Consider the following 26,206-nt stretch of genomic DNA (forward strand, 5'->3'; position numbering starts at 1 on the left):
TAAACGAGAATTTTAAGAAAAGAAAACAACAGTGTACACCACCAACGCCACCGTCTCTACTACTACCAACACATGGATGGTACTTGGTACCGGGCAAGGGGATCGATATCTAGAAATGAGATGCATTTATTTTAAACTCAACACATAACTTCTGCTACAAGTATCTTACTTATTAATCATACAAAACTAAATCTTTACACCTGATTACATAAATATGTTTCCAATAACGAGAAGGAAACTGCCTGATTTCTATTGGGCATGAATTAGTCTAAAAAATTAAGTGCAGAAGACTCTGTTCTGCAATAACATATTTTACATCAACACTGATTTGGTTACTTGATGAATCACCTATGACGAAACTTGGGTCGAACAGTGATTACACCTGGCCTCAACTCTTCAAAACGATATCTGCAATACAAAAAATTTCATCATTTACACAAACTAACTAAACTATACCACTGCTAGCTTATTAGACCCAAACATATCAAGAAACTAATGAAAAATAGGATCCATTCTGTCAATTATGAGTGCATTTGCACAGAGGAAAGATGCATCACCCGTTATCGTTGAGGAAACTTCTCACAGCTGTTGGAAGTGCAGCCTGTCCTCGGCTATGATTACCTATACCTGCAAATACAAACGCAGAACTCAGTTGCATACTATAACTGTTAGCCAATCAGGAGTAACACATTCCCATCCTAACTCTAAACAAGACATTGTAATGATCAGAATCTAGCTCAACTTATTCAATTGGGGTTAAGTGATTCCCTTATGTGTTTATTTAAAAGTTGCCTTCACTGGAATCCTAATTCTACAAGGGAAGGAAAGGAACCCTGATCCCATTGAATAAGTTGTTCATGAAGAAAAAAACAAAAAACAAACAAGTTTGTCCTAAATAATCCTATGTCAACATAAAGTATAAAATCCAAAAACTAGGATTTTGAGACATGAAGATAATTTTTGACCAAAAAAAATTTATAAAACTGACTAATTACCACAAAATCACACACAAATTTACTGCAAGAAATTCATGCAGTAATGCTAGCTAAGGATTACTTAACGACAATTCATATTGATAAATGAGGTCATTTAAAGTGTATTCAAATATTGGTACTTAAGCATACGAAAAGCAGCAAACATATACTTTTAAATGCTTAGCGATTGTGTTTATTATGTCATATAAAACTATAAACAGCGTTAAATTAAACAAAATACCTGTGATAACTTGCAAGGATGTTGGTCTTTGTGTTGATGGTGCCTTTTGTTGATCCAATTTCTCTGTGTCCATACAATTAAAAGACTCAAGTGACGAAGAACGTATAATCCTCTTTTCCATCCTAACTTCGTTTGGTGACACTGAATGATTAGATAGAACTTTGGTTTCAATTCTCTGCAGGTGTTCACGCAGGGCTTGAATTGCTTCTGATGCATGAAGACCATGTAGATCCAGTTTCCATACATCATTTTTGCTATTCCTGATATTTAAAATTTTTTTGGCTGCCTTGTTATTAAGGCTTTCAGCCGCCAACCATTCCTCTCGAGCCTTGTTTGAGTGTCGTTGGGCAGAAAAATGGTCACCTCTTACAAAGGCATTAGTGGCAGCCTTAGAGTGCTGAGATGCTGACCTGTTTATTTAAGACAAGGAAAATTTCAATGCTACCATAGAGTATGCAAAAACAGATCCTTATCTAATAGGAGATCCTGCAAATTCATGAACAGCATGCATACCTCATCATTCTTAATGCATCTTTTCGATGCCTCAAGTAAACATCATCCTCTTCCCACTCAGGTTCAACGGGTACTGACTCCAAACTCCCCAGAGTCAGTTTCGTAGTTGCAGCATCATTAGGGAGCTTTTTCCCACAGAAATCATGGGCATTTAACAATTCAATGTTATTCTCTTCCAGACATTTCTCAAAAGTAGAGTTGAGGTCAGCTATGTCAGCAGCAGATTCTAGAGGAAAACTTGTATGCTTTGTTTTATCAATTTGATAAATATCTGAATTGGAATTTATTTTTGAAATGTCAGTTTCCTTATTCTCTTCAAAGCTGCTGGGGGAAACCATTGCTTTCAATAATGTTGAGGCCTTAGTAATATCATCACCCACTGCAGCCATAATATCCTCAATCAAGCCATCGTCAGCCCAAGGGTAAAGATCCCTGATCTTCTTCTTGGTAGATCTATTATCTTCCATGGAAGTGCCACTAGAATCACCATATAATAAGGGTCTTTTGCCATCCCTATTCTCTGTCGAAGTTGGAAAATCTACAGGATGGAGTACACAAGAGAAAGGCCTGCCTGAAAGGTCATTATTCCTCGATACGTTTTCGCAAGGATGCAGTATAGGTGGGAAATGGTCCGTGTCAGTTTGAGGCTCAAGGCCTTGTTTCTGGCGCTGCTTAAGGTCAAAGGCAGCCCAACCACCAGACTTAGCCCGCCCCCGTGACATCTTCCTACATAAACATATAGAAGCAACAGTCTTCTCAAGCCAAGTAACAAAATGATGTCAAAAAATTTCGGTCCAAGTCACTTTGCTACCAGGACAAGTCTATAACTTGCACACAACATACCAAAAACTCAGAGATATAGATTTCTCGGAGACATGGCATGCAAGTGATCATAAAATTACAAATCCAAAAGCTTTCTCACTTCATAATCAAAATTCTTGAACAGAATAAATACACAACGAGTGTGAGTAAAAGCAAGTCGTGGTTTAAAATTAAGATTTGTGGGAGAAAAAAAAAGGAATGGGTTGCGTTTACACATAATTATACGGCATATAAAGGCTTCAATGAGTTTTAAAAAAAATCCATATAAAAGAGCAGAATTTCAAGCACAGAGTTCAAACTCATATGGCTAAAAGAAGCTAAAAAAATTACTCAAAAAAAAATAAAGCAACAGAGAGATGAAACCCATTAACATGAATGAAGATAGCATCAAAAAAGTACCTTACTTTATATATATGGAATCCGATACTTAGGTGTTATTTGGGAAGATTACTCCAAGGCGTTAATCGATCTGACGGCTGAGAATTCACCCAAATTGCAGGAAATTTGATAACTTTCAAAAACTTGGCTAACTCCCACGCTCCAATTTTGCATCTCAAATCCATAAATCTACCACCTGAGATTTGGGGAAATACGGGAGACTTTCCCAGAAGGACCGAGAGAGAAAGAGGGAGAGAGAGAGAGTACAAGGTAAAAGAGGCTTTCTACTTCTTCTTCTCTAACAAGTGATCGAAGAGAGAGAGAGAGAGAGAGAGAGAGGAGGAAAGGAGGGAGGAAACGAGAAGGGGGGTGGGCTGTTTTTCTCTGGAGAGTCAGAACTAACGGCGGGAGAACCACGACGACACAAAGTCAACCCTTCAAAGTATTTTTTATTTTCCAAGAAATAACCTTTTTTTTTTCCTTTTTCTTTTTTACGGACCCACAAATAAATCTTTTTTACAAGAACGTATGCAAGAAATAACTGTAAAGTAACAATCCTGATCCAAAATAAAAAAATCTGTAAAGTGACCATCCATTTGGTTTGCAATTTTTTTTTTTTTTTAACTGTTAATATGTGTGTTAACAATTTTTATTTTTTGTTTTACAAAATTGAAAACGGATGATAAATATCGCCAGTCCACTGTTTAATTAAGTATACCTTTTTTAAATATTTTTTTTAGTCTTCAGTCGGAGGATATATTTTTTGATAAATATTACGATGTGTCATCATACCAGAAAAGTGGGATTAATTTTTATGAGAATTAACATATTGATGAACCGGTACTCCATTTAATTTTGTAATCTTTATCACATTTTTCATACATTATCTGCTCTAATAGAGTGGAGCTCACCAATACAATGGGGCACACCTCTATTAGAGAGGTGGTACAATTGTGGTATGAAAAATATAATAAACCTAGCATTTTTGAATGTGGTAAACCTAGCATTTTTGTTTAATTTTTGTGAGAATTAACATTCCCATACTGCCATTAAGCAAACCAAAAATGAAAAGAATCCGACACGATTTGAAAAGCACTCCAGCCTTGTTGGCTCACGAGCTGCCAAGACATTTTCCTTCTCTCTTTGTCTAGCTCATATGCTTTTCTTTCTTTTTTTCTTTTAATGGTCAAAACATGTCGGGGCATTATTAAAAGAGATATTTAGTCATATACTTATTCTTCGCATTAATAATATAGATAAATCTTACACCATTTTATTTCTATAAACAAGCCCAAAAAAAATTTAAAAAATAATAGCTCACCCTATTGAATTTAATTTTGATTATTAAATTACTTTGATACCTTATTCAGTGTTTTGAGTTTTTTTATAAGGTTTTGGGGTTGGGTTTGTTTTAAAAAATTAATGGCAGTTTTGTAATTTAAAAGAAATTAAAAGTGTTTTTGTTATGTTGTAAACCAATATAAAATAATGAACTCTTGTATACTAATCAATCTTAGAACTCATATTATTTTTTCAGTTCATTAGCGGGACTAGCGGGACTGCAAGTCACCGAGTCAGCATGCCCATAGACACGTCCAAAATCACAGAGAGGAGGCATATAGGTAGAGAGGCGGTTCCTTAAGAAGCCATTTGTCGCAAGCCTGATCAAAAGGTATTTATTGAGTGTATTTTTATGCTTATTATTTAGTTTATTCAGATTTTTATTGTAAGGTATACTGTTTTTAAAAGTTATAGGTGGTGATTATCCACGAACTGAACGAAATTAAAATACAATTACTTGACCAAGAACAGAAAAGGGACGACAGGTATAGTAATGTATTAAACTAATTAAGCAAGTACAAGCAATCATTTGCTAAATTTAATATGATGGATTGGGAGACTGCAGATTTGCACGTTTCAGAGTCGAAGCTATATTAAGAGAGGACAATCGAACACACGACTTGGAGTAAATGGTAAATATTCTTAACTATTTAAGCTACAATCCTCTTACATGATAAACTGTGTAATTAGGACTTAATTAGTTTGAGCACTCATTTCCAATAAGTAATAATCTTTAATTGTAAGAAATAGCGGATGAACACGTGATAAAAAAAGCTTGTCCTCGGATGTATGAGTAACTGCTCTTAACTACTTGAGCTACTAACCTTCTGTACACAATAAGAAAAATCTTAAACGTGCACAAAGAGCTCTACTAAGAGGCAAGTTTAACTAATTAGGAGGAAGCTATTGAATTAAACTGAGAATAGAGGGATTCAATTGCATGCCTTGAGAGATTGAGAGTGGCAGGCAGAAGATAGTCTTTACGTCTATAGATGTGACAAGAGGGAATCTTGGAAAGACATAGAGGAAGAGGGCTAAGCTAAGCATTATATGCGCCTCCCTCTTTTTTCTTTGCCTTTTTAAGCCGAACAAAGATACCAAGTCCTCCATTACAGAAAAACAGAAGATATTTCCATGATCCATTGGTATAAATTGAAGTCTAAAGATTTTTCAGTTTTTTTATTTTTATTATGGTCAGTAAATTGAAGTCTAAAATTGATCAACAAAATATCTCCAGAGATTGTTGAAGACAGGAACATGGGATGGTTTCTGGCTCCTATGAATGTACCAAAACTTTTATTCAGGATATATGCCACCTATATTTGTTACTTAGCACTGAAGAAGGGCCTAGCTAGAGACAGGCCAACTGGTTGATGATGTGGCTGATTCCTTGGTTGACAACAAGGCATGAAAACTGTCGCGCACATTGATGTGTTACGTGCACTGGTTGGTGCTAGTAAGTAGAGAAATTCTCATACAACGAAGTAGCACTTTTTGCTATTCTCAGTATAACACAATGACATATGAAATAAATTTTTCACGTGTCATTGTGTTATTCGAATAAGAAAACAATGCTTATCCTGTTAAAAGAAAAGGTTTTTTTTTTTTTTTTCAGGAGGCCTTAAGACAGTTGGGGTTCTCAACTGCTAGACTTAGGTGTTTTATGCTTATTGGTTCAACAACCATAGGGTAGATGGAGGAGGGAGTGTCAATGGTAGAGAGGCAAGTAATTAATTAATTAATTCAAGTAACTAACACTTGAGAAAACAGGCAATGTGACTTGTATACCAGCGCAATGGGTTCTGCTCTCTTTATTTATTATTTTTTTTATACAACCAATGTTTATGAAAAATCGAACCTGTGACCTCGGATGCAGAGGTACACACAAGCGATATATATATAAATTTCTAATTGAGTAGTTGAGATCAAACTGTAGGTTAAGAAAGACATGCCGGGAAGAAATTGAAGTTGAGGTCAGTTCCGGCAGTGATAGCTTATTACACACTGCACCTATTGGACATGTTCAAACAAATTTAAGGTCTCCCGTGCAGGCTTTATATTTTTCCATTGCCATTCCATTTGAATTTTAAATTATAGTCAAAGGTAGAAGAGAAAAGGACCTGCAATGCATATAGCAAACAAATGAAAATCAAACAGATTAAAGGAGAACCAATACATATATTTGGGAAGAGTTTGCTTATTTTTCATGTCCTACCTCCAATTCTTCTTCTTGGTCCCATGGAACTTCCATACCAGAAAAGGTCACAGTATCAATTCATTATTGATTTTCTTTTGTTATTATTTAACACCACATGTATTTTTTTTTTCTTCTTCCTCCAAAGATTCCACACCTTCCCACACCATCCTTTGCAGTTGTTCTAATCTCCCAGTGTTTGTTTTTCTTTTTTGTCCACATCAAACCGCCTCTCCACTCTCTTTTTTATTTAAATTTTTTTTTACCAAACATAAAATAAACAATAATCTATTTTGCTTCCTTTTTCCCCCACTTCTGCTAGCTTTAAAACCCCAAACTCTTCCCCTTAGATTCCACAACAAACACTTGTCACAAGAAAGAAAAAAGAAGAAAAAGAAAAACCAGTACACATTTTCCTTCACTTGCATTTCCCTTTTCTATTTCACACAATCACTCTGAAGTTAACTCTATGAGTGGAAGAAGAAACCAAACCAGCCCGGTTGGAAGCCCTTTGTCTGGGAATGTCTCAGACGGCTCTTCCAAAGATCAAGACAGGTTCCTCCCCATTGCTAACGTGAGCCGTATCATGAAGAAGTCCCTTCCCTGCAAATGCCAAGATCTCAAAGGAGGCCAAGGAAACCGTCCAGGAGTGTGTGTCTGAGTTCATAAGCTTCATCACGGGCGAAGCGTCTGACAAGTGCCTGAGGGAGAAGAGGAAGACTATCAATGGAGATGACCTTCTTTGGGCCATGACAACCCTGGGATTTGAGAATTATGTAGGACCCTTGAAAGGGTATCTCAACAAGTATAGGGAGACTGAGGGGGAGAAGAACTCCATGACTAGACAAGAAGAAGACCCTTCTCAACAACAGCAGCATCACAACACTTCAAACACCAATCTGCAGCATGGTTCTAACAATGATCAAACGAACACAGTTCTTAATGCCAATAATATTTCTATGTCAACCTCCAAGGTGGATCTTTTCAATGGTGGCTTCTATTTTCTTGAGGGACAACAGCAACAACAACAAGTGACTCAAAACTACAATTTGGTGAGTGCTGGGGCTTACAATTTGAGTAGGATTAATGAGAGTGGAGATGTGAATGGAAACAGAGATTTGGCAACTCATCATCTTCATAATGGCATAGGATGGTAGATGTTGAAAATTACACAAGAGGTACCTTAAAATATTATATATATGTTTAATTATATCTTTGTTGCATTTGGTTAGCAATTTATTTAACAGTACTTGTTGGAGATGCTTTTGCTCAACATATAAAGAGCAGAGAGCTTTGGAGAGTTCATTTCCATATGTTTTAATGATACAGGAATAATATTGTGATACAATTGCCTTGGTTTATTTTAGCACATATGTTCTAATTTTAATTTTATGACTTCCTTATGAAACATATGTCTATCACAATTGTTCTTCTAGATACTGAACAATTATCCATCCTCCTTTGGAACCCTTCTTTGACTAAAACAGGTACCATGAGTAAGAATGCCACCATCACAACTTCATGAGCAAAATCAGCATGCACATAAATGAGGGGTAGTCTTGACATTTCATGTGTATTTATTGGTAATCTTGCTCGTGAATTTGTGATAGCTATTCTTGCTCATGTAGTTGTTTTAGTGCTAAAATAGAGTGTTTTTTTTAGCATTAGCGATAGTCTACATTAGAGGAGAGGGGAATTTCATATACACACACTACTATGGTATCATAAGGGTTCAAACTTGAGGTCACTAATCTGCAAGTTAAGACCCTTTTCCACTTGGCTAGAACCGTTGATTTTTTTTTTTGGGTTTTTTTTTGTGTGTGAAAGATGGGAAAAACACATGAACATGCGATAGCCAACCAAAATACAAGGGCTATTGAGGACCTAGAAGGCCATCCTTGGTTAAAATACGGATCGATACGAATGTAGATGAACTCAACCAATAGAGAGGGAACGGAAGAGGGACACAAGCTAGCACAATTTGGATATCAGACTATCTACCTTCTTAAAAATACATTTTGTCATCGAAATTTGGAAGCAATTGAGAAATGGTATTCCGAAAAGAAGTAAAATAATAATAATTCAAATATTGGGCCATGTTTCACATTTTGTCGAACGACAAAATTACAGAAGCAAAGGGTAAAGACATATGTCTTGTAAATTCAAATCCACCAAAAATATTATAACTGAGGCATATCTCAGATCCAAAATTTCCTAAACAAAAATACAACTGGAAAATGAGGAAACTGTGAAGACGCTGGTTGCATGATCTGGCATGCTGCAACCTCCTGCCGAACCAGTGATGAAAGAACCAAGTTCTTTTCCAGCAGCAAGCACACTCTATGGTGCATAATACAACACAGCACAGGCATACCTCCCTGCAAAACGAAAAAGTACGTTGATTGCTAGCAGCAACAGAGAATATTGAGCACATGACAAATCTACTTCTTCAGTCTTAATACCTCAATCGTTATCAAGTGAAAATCAACACAAACAGGAGATTAATTTTACTGATTAATGACTCTAGCATTTCCTAATGGACCAAAAACTTCCATCTGGTAGCTAAGAGAATGTTATTCTCACACATCCACATTCTAATACATGGTTGGATGCGTAAGTTGATGAGGTATGCATGTAATTAGACACAAAAAATCGAATGCACTTGATCCCAAAGAAACATGTAATATGAATAAAACATACGTATACCCTAAAGCTGGTCTGAGAACAAGGAAAACCAACATATAACTTTTTCCAATGAGTGCTCAAAACAAAGACAAGCTGAATTGAAAGTGATGCAATGTCTCTGAGTACCTCAAATATTTTAACGCCTTTGGTTTTTTCCAATTGAGCGTTTTCCAGAGAACAAGTGCTTTGGTTTTAAAGTGGGAATGACCCTATCTGCCTCTCCACGACGAGCATTCCTGTTTCTCATCTTATTAGATTTATTGGCCCTTTGTAGTGCCCTAGCCTTTTGAGCAGAGTCCTTGAACCCCTCTCCAGGGACAACTTCAGTTTGAGGCCAAGATCTTGACCTCGAACGGGATCTAGATAACATGCATTGCTTCTTGTTGGGTGTATCCATATCCACAGCATCACCACCATCAGTATCATCCATGTCAAGTGATCTCTTCCTCCTCCGGCCCCTAGTAGAGACAGATCTGCTTCGAACTCGGTTAATAGCCATAGTAGGATCAAGCCCCAACTTTGATAGCTGCCTCCCCATTCTCTTTGTTGTGAACTCCCTGTCCTTGTCAAATTTCCTTGGTACAGTTGGTCGACTCTCTGCTGTACTTTTCTTGATTCTATGTTGTTGAATAAGCAAGCTCTTCTTTTTCCTTATCTCAGCCAGTGTCTTTTGCACTTCTGTAGTCAATTCCAATCCATCCATCTCAAAATCATTATCACCCTCTGCCTGCCGGTGTCCTTCTTCTTGTTCCAACTCCTCAAGCCTAAGCAAAATATCAGGAACAACAAAGTCGTATACATTGTGCCCATCAAGAAATTCTGGCATGGCATCCTCTTTCCATTCATCATTAGCTAAGATATAATTCTTCTTCAAACTGGCAGAGTATACACCTGCACCACCGTTCTCATTCTCCAAATCCTTTTCTGTATTTCTCTTTTCCTTCTCCGCTGCTTGCTTAGCCTTAGCTTCTAAATCTGCCAGAGGTATACATGGGGACCTTTCCTTATTGTCACGTGGCTTTGGCATTGCAACATGAAAACGATTTAACCTGTCATTTATCTTTTTGGATTTCATCATCGATTCCACTCTCTGATTCAACAACCTCTCACAAGCTGCATTCTTTACAGCAATCACCCCCTCCTCGGTCAGAGTGCTCATGGTCAAGAGTACCCCCTCACCATTCGTAGCCTCACCTCCTAGACCAGTCGTTGTCTTCATAGCATCAGCTTTCATCTCCATGACCAACTTCTTGTCTTCTTCGGATATACCCTCCAATGGCTGCAAATCAGTCTTGTTGCAGACTATAATCAACGGTTTGTTCATAAACAGAGACTTAATACTGTGAAAAAGAGCTGCCTGTTGGGCAATGCTGTACCCACAAGACCCCGAGATGTCTAAGAAAAACAGCACCGAAGCTCCCAAGTGGGCCAAAGCTGTGATGCTGCACATCTCAATAATGTTACGGTCTTCAAATGGGCGGTCCAAAATTCCTGGTGTATCAATTACCTGGTACCTCAAGTATTTATAATCTGTATGTCCCACAAAGAGTGACTTAGTGGTAAAAGCATATGGCTGGACATCCACATCAGCCCTAGTGATCTTGTTAATGAATGAGCTCTTTCCAACATTCGGATAGCCACAAATCAATAGTGTCTTGATATTAGGGTCAATCGAAGGTAGCCTTGCCATGTGTTGCCTAATTTGTTCTAGGTAAGCTAAACTAGGACCAATACTCTTTATAACCGTGCACATGCGGCCAAGAGCAGCGACCTTGAGACATTTGCATCGGTAAAGTGAATCACCATACTTCAACAATTTCACATAATCTTTACAAATCTTTCCAATAAGGTTCCTTGCAGTATTGATCTGGCCAAGTGCAAGCTTGTAATGGTCTTTGTTGTAGAGAACATGAAGAAGGTCGCCATAGAAAGGTGGATGTCATCCAGCCTAGGAAACTCATCAATAATTGTGGAGAGCTTCTTTTGAAAACTATCTTCGGTAAATTTCACTTTGCGCATATAGAACCCGCGGAGGGAGGAAATGGCACAACCCTTGTGGACTACAGTTGGGGTCTGCCTCTGGGTGCGAGATAGGATTATGTCAATGAAGTCCTTCCCATTTGGTACAACAGTCATCTTCTTGAAGTTATATTGCACCATGTTTACTTATTGGTCTGTTTACAAAAAAATAAAATCAAGTTGACACCAAGGTTGATTACGATACAATGAAAGTAGAAACCATATCATAATTCAAAAACTGATCTTCACGTAAAATCATTTGATTTAAAACATCCAATTTATATTCAAGATGTTTAAAAAAAACAAAAATGGTAATAACCACACCAACACAACATCAGCCACCAGAAAAATGCATATAACATGTATCAGTACCTACCAGCAGGTGGCATACAAAATCACCATTAACATGGATTCTATAAACAGAGATAACTAAATACATGTAGTGAACCTATTCTACTGAAAATAATGAATCACTAATTTCATCACCAAAATCATAACTTTCACTATGAAAGGGAAATTGATGTCAAACACCACAAAACAAAGTTGTTAAAAGAAATCTGACAGAACTTGAGAAAAAAACCAAGCCGTCCTTGTAATTGGCCTTTCCACCCCACCTTATTACATTTTACTTTCTTTTTACTCTGACAAATATGAACACAAAAGACAGTATGGTCCCCAACACAAAATATCATAATTTGCTATACAGGCGCACAAAAGATGCAAACTGGATTAATTATGCTAATGAAACAGAGGGAAAAATGCATGTTGAGCTTCTTATAAAGAGATTTTCCAACGAAAATTGAAACTTTGGTTAGTAACGAATTATTTGCTATCCAAAAATTTAAGGGAAGATTGGCTACTCTCACTACCAGCGCTAAGGCAGACTCACAACCTCGAGACGGAAGGACTTACGTGTGGCATCCAAGTTGAGCCACAACCTCGAGAGGACTACTGAAAGCGGGACTCGAACACTGGTGGGGCTACACACAATGCAGGACCTTACCAACTGAAGGTTAGTAATGGATTATAACTTGATAAGAAATGGTAAAATTTTGACTAAAACAAAAAGAAATCTGAACTAATGTGTGTTTAACTTGACCCGTTAATAAACCCACCAAATACAAGCTGCAAACAAACTGAAAACTGAAAACAAAACATAAAACCTTAATAAGTCTTCACTTGCTGGAACCATACCCAAAGAGGACGAAGCCTTGGATGGTGATACTCAGAAAAATACTAACAATACGTTGACAGAGATATGAAAGAGAGAAAGACAGTTCGAAGAGGACTTACCTTACAACAGAGTGACGTGACGTAGAGTAAGAGTTTGAGAGGAGCAGCGGCGCCGCTAAGTAAATTAGCTGACAAGAGGACAAAAGCTTTCGGGTAAAACCAAAGATAATACACCCTACAATTTAAAGAAACCTAAAATTAATTGAGTAAGTGAGTAGTACATTCTAATATTTAAATCAAAATATAAAATTAATTAAGTATACTTTATTTACTTTATTTAACTATCAAAAATATTCATGTTATACCCTAATACACTCTATCACACAACACGAAACATTTCTTATTGGCGTTCAACGTCGCCCCACCGAATATCTCTTGGACTTTCTGTGGTGAATTGACGAACATTGATTTGTTAATTAGAACCTAGCCAGAGTCAGTAGTGTTCGTTATTTTCGTATCCAAAATATGCCAACGGCAGTGCAACTATATTGAATGGATTGTTTTAAGGACTTTGGAATTCTTATACCACACCATGTCCATATAAATAGGTTTCTTTGGACTAGGGGTGGACATCTCATCCGAATTATCCACGTACCGACCGTACCGTACCAACAGTTTGGTTTGTTTTGGTTAAATAATTATTTTTAAATTTTAATTATTCCGATCCGATCCGTACCGAGATATTTGGTTTGGTTAACGGAACAATATTTCTAACCCGACGGAAACCCGTACCGATCCGATATTTATACTTATTCTATTATTTAAATACAAAACAATAAACTAAAGATAAATACAATCAACACTTTGTATCACTCCTTTATCACTCTTGTATCACTTCTTTATCACCATTGTATCACTGCTTTATCACAATTTTATCACTTCTTTATCACTCGGGTATTGTAGCACTTTTTGGTCAGAGATGAATTTGTGAATTTCCTATGTTTTCCAGTTTCGACCTTTGTCCCCTTTTTTACCTGTAACTTTCCAACCGTTAGTCCAAATTTTATTTTCTTTATATGGTTGGATTTAGCATGAAAAACTAAAGAACCCTACGTGGAACAAATGTCAACATCATTTACATAAATGTAGAGAATTCAGTAAAAATAACACTCAAATGTTCAAACAACAAACACAAGTGGCTCCCATTACATCTAGAGTATATATTGAATGATATAGTGACTAAGTTATTTGATTTCATACTTGGATGAATTAGACTATTGGAATTTTATATTTTACAAGGATAATTTAGTGTATTTGTTCAATAACTTATGTTATGTGAAAGTATTATAAATTGGATTTTTATTAGTATGTTTTTATTACAGCACTACTGGCGTACCCAACCAATTCGAATCGAATATTAGGTTAACCGATCCGAAGTCTACCGAAGTCTTTAGTTTGGTTAACGGAAGAGAAAATGGTCTACCGAAGTCTTTGGTTTGGATAACGGAAGAGTCTTCTACTGTTCCGAACCGATCCGTGCCCAGGCCTACTTTGGACTAAGCAGCTTCAAATATTTCAAAATGATCAAGAAAAAACCTTGCAAGCTTAAGCCTCTTGTTTCTATCCTCTTCCTCTTTCTTTGTTCATGGATTTCCTTGACCATGGCGCAAAACAAAACCATTATCCCAGTGAATGTGGGGGTTATTCTCAATGACCTTAATACACTCATGAGTAGGAAGATTTGGTTGACTTGCATCAAACTGGCCGTCTCAGACTTCTATTCTATGCTTCTCATGCTTACTATAAGACTGGGCTCGTCTTGAACACCAGGAAGTCCAAACAAAGTGTTGGTGCAGCTGCTGCAGGTTCTCTCAAGCTATAGCTCTCCCTAGCTAATTTTTGGATTTCAACCAAACCTTGCAATTTTCTGTAATTGTAGATTTCTCAGTTGATTAAGCCACACTACTGGCTCTTAACATCTTGTTTGCATCAATGAATTACTAAATAATGATGAAACAAATTGTTGGAGTTAATACTAAGGTTTTTGAAGTAGGATTTTTTGCTTAATTTGATTAGGGGTTCATTATAGTGAGTAGGGTGTACTTATTGAAATTACACTTGTTTCACAATTCAATATATCTTTTTTGGTCATTTTATATTAGGGTAAATTAATAATTTGATAAATAGTTTGGTAGTAGGGTGTACTCAGTTAATTTTAAGGGTTGTTTAACAGCTGTAAGGGACTTTTTCCTCCAAAGAATGCAAATGGGCTCTGCTGTAGAAGGGCAGATTGATGAAATTGTCCCATTTGCCTGAGTTCGAAAATTAGGCCCCAAAATACCTCGAAAGGACAGTAGAGCCTTAGGAAGTATTTCGGTTATCTTCACCAACCAAAATAATGGCAGCTTACAGGTTATTTCTTCATGCTTACAGATAAACTCTCAAGCTCAGCTTGAGTGGCATGTGGCATGGGAGCAAAATCAACATGAGTTTGGCACTAAGAGAAAATTTAGGCTTGCTTTGAGGGAAAAGGAAGTGTTAGGGTAAGGAAGGAGAAGTTTTGTAAGAGATTTGGCTAGGAAAGGGAAAATGAAGAGCAGAGTTCTTTCGGCAGCTGCCAGAAGAGCAAAACGGAGAAGAAGATGAACAGTGCACGAGATTGCTGGGTTTTTGTAAGTTAGAGAGAAAGCTTGCTCTCTGGGTCTGAGTTGTGGCTAATGATGAAGTATTTGGTGGTTTGGGTAAGTTTCCAGCAGCCTGACAAAAGCTATGTCATACTCTAGAATGGCATGGCAGAATGGAAAGTGGGAGGAGATAGAGGATTAGGGCACGAAATTGCAGAGATTTCATGGTGAGAGATGAAGCTTGCTCTCTAGATGTGGGTTGATTTCGTTGGGTTGAAGAGGCCTCAATTTATAGCAGTTGGAAACCATCACTTCCCAAGAAACCTTAATGGCTTCCATCCCATTTTGTCAAGTCTTTCTCTTCCTTTCTCCCTTCATCCCTTCAATCATCCTTTTTTGGTGAAATCTTCTCTGCCCATTTGCACAAAATCAGGGATTTTTTGGAGCTCAAGGCCCCCTTTCCCGCGGCTGTTTCGGACTCCTATTTTCAGCCATCTTTCTTCCTTCTTTTCTCTCCTCTTCCAAGGCTTGGTCTGATGAGGGAAGGAATTGAATATAGTTCAAAGGGTGCTTTTGGCAGCTTGCAGGCTAATATTCTTTGGCACTTTGAATGTTTCTTGCTTGGAACCTGCTCCCTCCATGTGCTGGAACCTCCAGACCTCCCCTTCGTGGCTTTTGTTCCTCTAACTAGGTGCTGGTGCCTTTGTCGCTTATTATGGTAGTTGTATGGGCCAAGATGGTTTATCAAGCAAGTGGGCTATTTAAAACGTTTGGGCTTTTTAGTTGAGTCAATAGGCTATTTTGATTGGGCTTATTTTTGGTTGGGTTATTTTTGGTTAGGTTATTTTGCTTGGGCTATTGGGCTATTTTTCTCTCTTGTGCTCACCCACATGTTTGGGCCTAAGAAATGGGCTTGAGTCTCGAATCTCCCAAGCAACCCAAAACTTTCCATTTCTCAGCCCATCAATGGGCCTCATGTTGATTTATTACCATCCATACCATAAGCAAGCCCCGGGGATCTTGCGTGGCTTGGGCCCACTTAAGCTTGTAGCGTGGCATGTTTCTTATTTGCTTGGCGTGGCATGTGTGCAAAGCGTATATGACGAACTTTCGCGTGCCTAAATCGGGTTTCTTCTTGATAAGGTATCGACCGATAATTTATTTGAGCCGAAACATGGATTTTTTGGGCCTCAACAACGGCATCCTAAACTGTCCGTACAAAAATTAAAAAAAAGGAAGATAATAAACTATTAGCTTCGACCTAAAAGGTTTAGGGTTTAAGGGGAGTTGAAATCCACTGCCCTAGTGTGCACGGTGGAATAGACTAGAATATGCCACTGTATGCATGACACATAATAATAATTATTATTAAAAATTAAATAATAAACGTGTCAAGTAGGTCATTTCGCGGGTTGACAGGTTCATCCTAAACCCACTCGTTTATTAGACATGTCATGGTGGGTTGACCCAAATTTGACCTGCAATATTAATCGTACAGGTTTCGAGTTGTGTATCGGGTTCGCATTGAATTGCTATCCCGAGCATATCCCAACGTGGTAGTTGATCTAGGTCCCTTTTTTTTTTTTTTTTTTTTTTCTTTTTCCTTCAATTGTACGGGTTCAATATTCCGATTGGAACACAAACTTGAAACAAAAAGGTGATACATGAGCAATACGAACGCAATAAAGGGCTATACAGAGAAGAAGAAAGCAATAAACAAGCACTATATACACAATGTATATAATGTTCTCTCTTCAATGTATAATATAAATAAAAATATTTTTTGATTGCATACACTTGCGAATATATAAAAACAACATATTCAAGACTGAAATTTCTCAAGTATATTCAAAACTGAAATTTCTCAAGTGAATTGAACTCAATTTCATTCAATGAGGACAAAATAATTACATGGTCTGTCTTATACACAAATAGTTCCTCAATTACATGTTTTTTTTCCCTTGTAACTACAGTACATGCAAGTGAATGGAATGTTGTCCCACGCCAAATTGATGAAGGTTCTCAATGACAACAATCTTTCAGAAGCCAAAAATTTAAATCCAACTGTCATGAATAAATAGTTGTCCACCTATATTATAATGCATGAATTAATAACATCATATAAATCGTGTTATCGTCACCTCAAGCATGGGAGTCTCACGTCACAAACTATTTGCCAGATTTTCAAGATCGATAGTTGGAACACGTGGCACATGTAGTTGAGGCGATAATGAATGACAGTGCTTACCGATTTTTGAGTTGACGCCATGGTTTCCAAACAAGATGAAATCGACATTAATCCAGAAAGAATCCCTGTATGATAAGAACTAGCCAAATACCCATGATAGACCTTCAGCTGGTGGCTCGTTTCTATAAAATAAAAAATAACACAAAAAATAAGAATCAGATACAACAATATTCTTCTACTACACGGATGGAACATGATTACAAATCTACAGCGAAGTAAAACAATAAAAATACAAATAAAATATTACAGTATTAAGAAACACAATGATTTCTAAGACAGATGGAAACACCACCTGTGAATCTTTTATGAATTTATGTCCCTTTCTTAGAGTTGAACCATATATTCTTCTACAAGCTTGGTTGCTTGAGATAATTGCTTCAACAGCAAAAGCAGTGTCCCATAACTGGCTTCCATTATAACTGTGTTTTGTCTCGGTAAGCACAGCAATGCAAGTTTCTGAATAAATCACAGAGGCTATTAAAACTTCAAAAAATTGTTCACCCACCTAACAATTGTATTGAACTTGATCACATGTATTTTTGCAGAAATGGAAATTATCATATTATTGGTGACTACGGAATACAACTAGCATTATTTTTGTAGTAATGTTTTTCAATAAGCATTATGTTTGCTTCATTTCCCCCCACTTCTGCTAGCCTTGAAACCCCGAACTCTTCCCCTTAGATTCCACAACAAACACTTAACACAAGAAGAAAAAAAAGAAGGCAGAAAAAGAAAAACCAGTACACATTTTCCTTCACTTGCATTTCTCTTTTCTATTTCACACAATCACTCTAAACTTAACTCTATCAGTGGAAAAAGAAACCAAACCAGCCCAGTTTGAAGCCCTTTGTCTGGGAATGTCTCAGATAGCTCTTCCAAAGAGCAAGACACAGGTTCCTCCCCATTGCTAACGTGAGCCATATCGTGAAGAAGTCCCTTCCCTTCAAATGCCAAGATCTCAAAGGAAGCCAAGGAAACTGTCCAGGAGTGCGTGCCTGAGTTCATAAGCTTCGTCACAGGCAAAGCGTCCTACAAGTGCCAGAGGGAGAAGAGGAAGACTATCAATGGGGATGACCTTCCTTGGGCCATGAAAACCACTAGCAGATCCACAGAGGCGCAAGGAGGTGCAGCTGCACCTCCCCTCGCCGGAAACTTCCAGACTCTGGAGGATTTGCAAATCCAACCTGCTTATGTTCAAACTTTCCAAGGCCCGCCTCATGGGATTCAAGTTGAGAGAGATAAATTATCTAACTATGCCCCTTATTGGCTTCTTTATGGTCTAACATTCTTGCCAATTCATTATCCTCATTTTGTTTTGGATTGTCATCTCTAATAAAAATAATATAGCTCCATGAGCAAAAGCCATTGTCATGATGAATCCTACGATGTATTGGTGGTGAGTATATAATGCAGCTTGCGAAATCTCTGATCAACAATAAAACAAGATCCATTTTGCATAATATCTATGAGAATTCTTGGTTCGGGTCGAAGAAGTAATGTCACTCGATCATTATCAAACGGACTAACAATGTCATGGCATGCTCATTATCTATTAACCTAGCTATGTTAGGATCTTTAACCATTGTTGTAGCTCACCATGTATTTGATGCCCCTTAACCATAGCCACTGGCTTATTTTTCTTCTTCTATATTGTTGGGGTCTTTTTTCGATGAAAGGCTTTTCCGAGCTTATTCATTCTTGGACTGCCATAGAGTGGTGAATTCAGGCATTCATTGCCTTTTTTTCTCAGTTAACGAGAACTAGGCCCAAAGCATCCTGAGTGAGAAGCAAGTCCCAGGGGGTACTCTATTCTTATTCCAGCGGTTGCGTATTTTGTGTTGACGTTTCCGGTGGCTCTGGAAAGAGTTGGAGATGGTGCATTGATGTTGTGCAGGCTTGGCGTGAGAGTTTGCTTTGGTGAATCAAGATATCACTAGGCTTGGCATGAGAGGCTTGTGGCGTGGGAGCGAAGAGCCCATAAGTTGAGCAAGAGAGAGAGTTGGAAAGGTAAAAGCTTGGAATTGTAGCTGGACTATATTTTCCATCAGCTTTGGAATTGCTCCCACCAGCTTGCACTACTACATTTTACATTTAGCGCGACAGAAATTTCGTCGCTCAAAGATCGTAAAGAAAGACTTTGCGTGACCAAGTTTTTTCATTGGTCGCACAAAGTGACTTTGCACGACGAAGAAATATTGGTCGCGCAAAGTGACTTTGCATGACGAAATACATTGTTCGCGCAAAACGCTACGTAAAACCTTTGGTCACGCAAAGTCTTAAAATTTATTTATTTTTTTTTTAATTCCCGCGTCCCATTTTTTGTACCCGCCCAAATTTTTAGAGTTTTGCGCGACGAATACTAACATTGCGCAAATATTTGTGCGACGAAATATTTTTTGTGTTTTAAAATTCTTTAATTAAAATAAACTAATTTAATAGTTTGCGCAAAGCAATATTTTGCCATGCAAGGTTTTTGACTTTTTGTTTTATTATGTCTTTAATATTAATTTAATTATATTAATTTTTTCAAATTTTTACTTTTTAAATTTAATTTAATTGTATGATTTTTTTAATTACTTTATTTTAAATTGACATATTCAAAATAAAATTACATATGAAAAATAGTGATCAAATTATCCAATAAATAAATATATATATATATATATATAATATTCAAAGTGTACACATAAATTAACAAAGTACAATAATAAAATCCTAATACAAGTGTATTGTGGTGGTAGTGACGGAGGATATGTTTTGATAGCTTCCTAATCCTCAACTTTAGCCGTCAAAGTCTTGATGATTCCCTACAAAAAAAAAAATTGGTCAAATAACAACCACCAAAAAAAAAAAAAAAAAAGGGCATAATCTCCCCTAAAATTGTTATACCACAAATCCAACCCAAACTCCAATCCCTCCCCTTAACTCAACCCCAAACCCCACACAAACTCAAAACTAACTCCAAAAACACATATTAATGAAAAAAATTTAAAATTTGGAGAGAATATACCTTTTGACAAGATTGTGAGTGAGTGAGAATGAGAGAGAGAAGTCAGTGTGAGAGAATTAGAGAAGATAGTGATAGAGAGATGAGAGAGTAAGTGAGAGTGAGAGATAGTGAAGAGAGAGATGATGAGAGATTAAGTGAGAGGAGTGAGTGTGAGAGAAAGGGTGGGATTTGGGGAGAGGGAAAGAGAGAGGAGAGGTAAGAGTAGAGAAAGACATTCAGAAAATGGTGGAGGAGTTACTTTGGTTTTAAAAGACACTTGGTATTGTTGGTCGCAAAGTCTAAAAAATTATTTTAAAAAAATTTCCAGCGTCCCATTTTGGTACTTACCCAAATTTTTAAATTTTTGTGATTTAAAAATACATATTGTCGCGCAAAGTCTAAAAAATTTCATGTGTCCCATTTTTGGTACCACCCAAATTTTTTAAAAATCCGAGTCCCATTTTTTGTACCTACCAAATTTTTAGAGTTTTGCGTGACGAATTGTTGGTCACGCAAACTTTTGAGAGACGAAAAATTAGTTCGTAGCACAATATTTATAAAAATAATTGTTATGAATAATAAAAAATAAAATTATTTTATTTTACGATTTAAAATATAAATAAGGTTAAAGCTACTTAATAAAGATATATACTATTCAATTTCTTAAGTGTTATACGTACAAAATAAATAAATATACACACACCATTCAACGATCCAACTGTCAAACTTGTTTGTATATACTTCAAGATCGTATACTCCAAAAATCGCAAAAAACAAACATTCAGAGATCTAGTAACGGGATAAAACTTTTCGATGGTTATAAATGAAAAATCACGATTTAACAGTTATTTTAACTCCGATTTTGATGATTTTTTTACAGCTACACTCCTTGACCCTATAAGAATATAATGACTGAATTTGATCTTCAATTTAAAATATTTACACTAGTGGATACCACAGAATCTTATGTTATATTTAATGAAAGTATAAATAAACTCTTAATTATTAGTGAATATATTGTTTTGATGGCATACGCATTCTACGAAACTAGTTTCAACGATCCAACCGTCAAACTTGTTTGTTTATACTTCGAGATCATATATGCAAACAATTGGAAAAAATAAACATTCAGAGATCAAGTAACGGGACAAAATTTTTCGACGGTTATAAATGAAAAATAATGATTTAACGGTTATTTTAACTCCGATTTTGATGATTTTTTACCGCTACACTCCTTGATCCTATATGAATACAATGACTGAATTTGATCTTCAATTTAAAATATTTACACTAGTGGATACCACAAAATCTTATGTTATATTTAACGAAAGTAATAATAAACTCTTAATTGTTAGTGAATATATTGTTTTGATGGCATACGCATTCTACGAAACTAGTTTCAACGATCCAACCGTCAAACTTGTTTGTTTATACTTCGAGATCATATACGCCAAAAATAAATAAATAAACATTCAGAGATCAAGTAACGGGACAAAATTTTTCGACGATTATAAAAAAAAAAATCATGATTTAACGGTTATTTTAACTCCAATTTTGATGATTTTTTACAGCTACACTCCTTGACCCTATATGAATACAATGACTGAATTTGATCTTCAATTTAAAATATTTACACTAGTGGATACCACAAAATCTTCTGTTATATTTAACGTAAGTATAAATAAACTCTTAATTGTTAGTGAATATATTGTTTTGATGACATACGCATTCAAAAAAACTAGTTTCAACGATCCAACCGTCAAACTTGTTTGTTTATACTTCGAGATCATATACACCAAAAATCGGAAAAAATAAACATTCAGAGATCAAGTAATGAGACAAAAATTTTCGACGGTTATAAATGAAAAATCACGATTTAACGGTTATTTTAACTCCGATTTTGATGATTTTTTACAGCTACACTCCTTGACCCTATATGAATACAATGAACTAATTCGATCATCAATTTAAAAATATATTTTCTAACAAAAACCCAATCCGAACAACAATAATATATTTTTCTAACAAAAATCCGATCCGATATAAAATAATAAATTTAAAGCTACTTAATGAAAATATATATACCGTTTAATTTCTTAAGTGTTATGCACACAAAATAAAAAACAAAAATAAATTGGTTTAGGCGAAATGTTTGGATTACGCCATGCAAAGATTTTAAAAAATAATTATTTTATTTTATTTATTTTTATAAGGACTTTGTGCGATGAAGTTTATTGTTTTGTCGCGCAAAGTCACTTTGAGTGACGAAGTATTGTCGTCGCGCAAAGTGACTTCGCTCGACAAATTGTTTTTCGTCGCGCAAAATTTGGTCGCGCAAGTCTTTGATTGACGATGTATTGTCGTCGCGCAAAATTTTGTTCCGCAAAGTCACTTTGTGTGACGAATTATTTTTCGTCGCACAAAATTTGGTCTTGCAAGACTTTGAGCGATGAAGTTTTGAGTTTCGTCGCGCAAAGTGACTTTGAGCGACGAATAGTTTTTCGTCGCGCAAAATTTAGTTGCACAATGGTTATTTTGTACTAGTGTTGAATGAGTTTCTTGAAATAGAGAAAGTTTATTATGATGCTTGACTGTTACGATGATGATTTACAGAAATGCTTGGGTATGGGTTTAGCATGGTCTTCTAAGAGGAAGGGTATGAGGATGAAGGAAAAGCTTGGAGTTATGCTTGGTGAGGCTTTATAGAGAATATGATAGATTTCATGGATGAGAAAGTAGGAGATGGTTGTGATGGCTACTGGGAGCTTGCAGCAGCCGAGAGAATTGGTCGATGGTCGCTAGGATGCTTGCAGCAGCCAAAGGATGGAGGTTGATGGCTTAGGAATGACTATGATGACTGCTGGAATGCTTGCAACAACTGAAGAAATTGTGGATTCTCATGGTTGTTAAGAGGCTTGCAGCAACTAAGAGGAGTTGGTTTTGCCTAGGCATGCCTCCCAATTTATGGAAGGTGAAGGCTCTCTTTGGTTTCCAATAGGTAAAAAGAAGTGTTCGAGCTAGTCTATTTCCAACGGGTAAAAGGGAGCATTGAGACATTCTTATATCTAGTAGGTAAAGTTAGGCATTGGAAAATGACTATTTCCTATGGGTAAAATGAAATGTTGGAATTGGCTTGTGACATTCTTATTTCCAGCAGGTAAAGTTAGGCATTGAAAATGACTATTTCCTATGGGTAAAAGGGAGTGCTTGAAGAATATCTCATTTGTTGACTTACATTAGGGAACTCCAAGTAATTGGCTTGAACTTTAGTACTCCCAAGTAGCTAGCCCAAAATCTCTATTATCCAAGAGCTTCTGTGGGCCTTGTGGACCTCCATAACCTTCCACACCACAATCCTTCCTACAAGCCACGTAAACCACATGACTTAGGTTCATGTGAGCTTGGTAGGTGATTGACATATGAAAAATGTATTATTGGCTTGGCATGGCATGACGTGCACACTATTTATATGTTTATTTAATGAATTAATTCCCAAAATACAGCTTTGGATTAACACATGACCAACATTATATGTTATATTGGGCTTTAAATATCTTTGGGCTTCTCGTAACTTTTTGGGCCTCAACATATATGAACAATGAATAATTTATGAAGAAGTCTCAATAAGAATTCAATCAATTTAACCCCAATTTTTAATTATTTTTTTATATTATAAATTTATTATTTAAATAATTATACCTGACATAACACGAATAAACAAGTTATTTTAAATCAATATCTTCAAGTAACGTGACAAGATAAATTCAACAATTTCACACTTCTTCAAGTACTAGGAACTCATAATAAATTATTGAAAAAGACTTAATTGATTGAATAATTTCCTACCCGATATCATTATTTGCATTTTGCATAAGGTTTTACACTAGACTATTCACTTTTATCATCATAAGAGAGAGATAAATTTCTATTGGATTAAACCATTAACGATTATAAAAAAAAAAAAAAGATAGATAAATGACTTTTGTAAGAAAAGATTGAAGGTTTTAGGTTGTTATTTTTTCACAATGTAAAATCAGTAATATTTAACAAGTCACAAATAGATTCAATTTCATGTGTGTTACTTGAACTCGATTAGATGTATGAAAAAAAAATTCATATTTCATATTAAAAAAAGAAACAAAAATCATACTCTATACCAATATTGTACTCTTAAACGGAGGACTGTTTGAAAAGACAATCTTTATTTTATATATTTCATTATGATATAGATATATATTTTATTATATATTAATAAAATGAACACAGTTAAGTATGCTCTATGACGAAAGGATTCAAACCTCCAAATAGTGGGACCAGAACATGTTGCCTTACCACGACCCATTTGTAGTCGACACTAATAAACACTAATATCAATACTTAAAAAACTAGGAATTAGATTGATTATTGGGGAGTAGTTGATCTCATATAGGCATTTTTACTTACTTGGAATTAAGAGACCTAGGGTATTTAATGAAATGGAATTAGATCAATTAGCCTTCCCTAATTATTCAATTATTAGTTTTTAGAATATTGGATTATGAATTATAAGGTGGGATCCACAATTTTTTAATTTAAATTTCTTATGATTTAGTAACTGCGGTTAAACTAACTTCTCCTCTATCTCAAGACTAATAGCCTCAAATTAGAATCTTGCATATTTGGGTTCTGCCTACATTATGACATTTACAAATATATAATAAAATTTTAAACATAGTTTTAAAAAATTAAAAAAAAGAAAAAGGATATCAATACTAAATTAAAACAAGATCAAAAAATTCAAATACCTGAATTTTATCTTGCCACCATTCCTCATATGCATCAACGGTATTCTTAGCGACATTCCACCCAAGACTAGTTTCTTTCCCTTTTAGATCTCTAATTTCCATTCTTATTTTAGTAAATCCCACTTGTTTTTCAATTGTAATTTTTTATACGGTTTTCCTATCTCCTTACTAATATTTGTAATCAACCTTGCCCAACCAACTTTATTAAAGGGAGTACCGGGACGATCTAGATCCACCTCCTTAATACAAAGGTCAATAAAGATGGCTATAGTTTGAGCATTCCACAAAGCTAACAATTTTCGGGATCCACTTGCAACATGTTCAGTTGTGGTGAAGTTACTATTCTTCTTTGCCATCTTATTATAACAAAGACATTATATATAAGCACAAAAGAAAATAATATGTATACAAGCGAATTACAAAACAAACCAAACTAGCCACAACTCAAATGCAGTGCATAGATGTTTATCTAATCTGAATAGTCATAGATGTTCATCTATCTCAAATGCAAGGATATGTAACATTTAACTGACTGCATACAATCTGATTAAGGGATTAGAAAGTCACACTGTAAAAACCATAGATCAAAAAATAAGGCTAATAGGGTAGGTTATGTTCTAATATGATGTTGTATAATTATAAAGTAACATCTTCATATATATATATATATATGTATATAAACATCAGTTTATCATAGTATTCAATAGTACAATGTAAAGGATATTCCTTGTTGTGTGCTAGTAGAATACAGCTTTGTTGATAAAAATTATAAAGAGAGAATTTTCATACCATGAAATATGCAGGAATTTTAGGAATCACAATCTTGAATTGCTCTAGAGACAGACCCTATCACATGCATAAAGTAAAAATTGTGTAAAACACATTGTCAAAAGAAATCTTGCCATACAATAAAAGAATCAATCTTGAATTGCTTAAGAGCCAAACCATTTAGAAGCTTTTGGCATACAAGAAAAGAATCAATCTTTTTTTTTTTTTTTTTCTGTTTTAAATGATAAAGGGCACAACAATGTCATATCTAACTAAGCATTCAAATAAGAAGCATAATCTGACAAGTAAATGTATTCCAGCAATAAAGTTCCCAAAATAGTTTCTAAAATGACCATCTTTTTTTTTTTTTTATAACACTGGAATGACCAACTTTTAAGCCAACTAAAAAAATCCTAAACCATAAGTGTAATTTCATTCGTCAAGAACTTA

The 26,206-nt window shown here is 35.7% G+C and overlaps 1 protein-coding gene and 2 pseudogenes across 3 annotated transcripts; 1 reads left to right on the forward strand and 2 right to left on the reverse strand.

The window, feature by feature from the left end:
- Nucleotides 1-108: 108 nt before the first annotated feature.
- On the reverse strand, nt 109-3,312 carry LOC148914305 (uncharacterized). Of its 2 annotated transcripts, none has more exons than XM_089043755.1 (5): nt 2,955-3,312; nt 1,729-2,454; nt 1,216-1,625; nt 558-627; nt 109-408 (listed from the first exon to the last, which is right to left on the reverse strand). In XM_089043755.1, exons 2-5 carry the CDS (start codon nt 2,448-2,450, stop codon nt 345-347), a joined length of 1,266 nt encoding a protein of 421 aa, XP_088899881.1. In that variant the 5' UTR covers nt 2,451-2,454; nt 2,955-3,312; the 3' UTR covers nt 109-344. The 2 variants fall into 2 exon arrangements, with proteins under 2 accessions (XP_088899881.1, XP_088899880.1); XM_089043754.1 differs by having other exon boundaries at nt 2,950-3,312.
- A 3,486-nt stretch (nt 3,313-6,798) lies between these two features.
- LOC103344422 (nuclear transcription factor Y subunit B-2 pseudogene) lies at nt 6,799-7,822 on the forward strand (annotated as a pseudogene).
- Nucleotides 7,823-8,517: 695 nt separating this feature from the next.
- On the reverse strand, nt 8,518-12,534 carry LOC103332563 (nucleolar GTP-binding protein 1 pseudogene; annotated as a pseudogene). Its single transcript, XR_016123115.1, has 3 exons — nt 12,461-12,534; nt 9,275-11,322; nt 8,518-8,841 (listed from the first exon to the last, which is right to left on the reverse strand). The product of XR_016123115.1 is annotated as a nucleolar GTP-binding protein 1 pseudogene (transcript).
- Nucleotides 12,535-26,206: the final 13,672 nt, after the last annotated feature.

The sequence above is a fragment of the Prunus mume genome, unplaced genomic scaffold (genome assembly GCF_029339155.1).
Source record: "Prunus mume cultivar Tortuosa unplaced genomic scaffold, ASM2933915v1 scaffold22, whole genome shotgun sequence".
NCBI lineage: Eukaryota > Viridiplantae > Streptophyta > Magnoliopsida > Rosales > Rosaceae > Prunus > Prunus mume.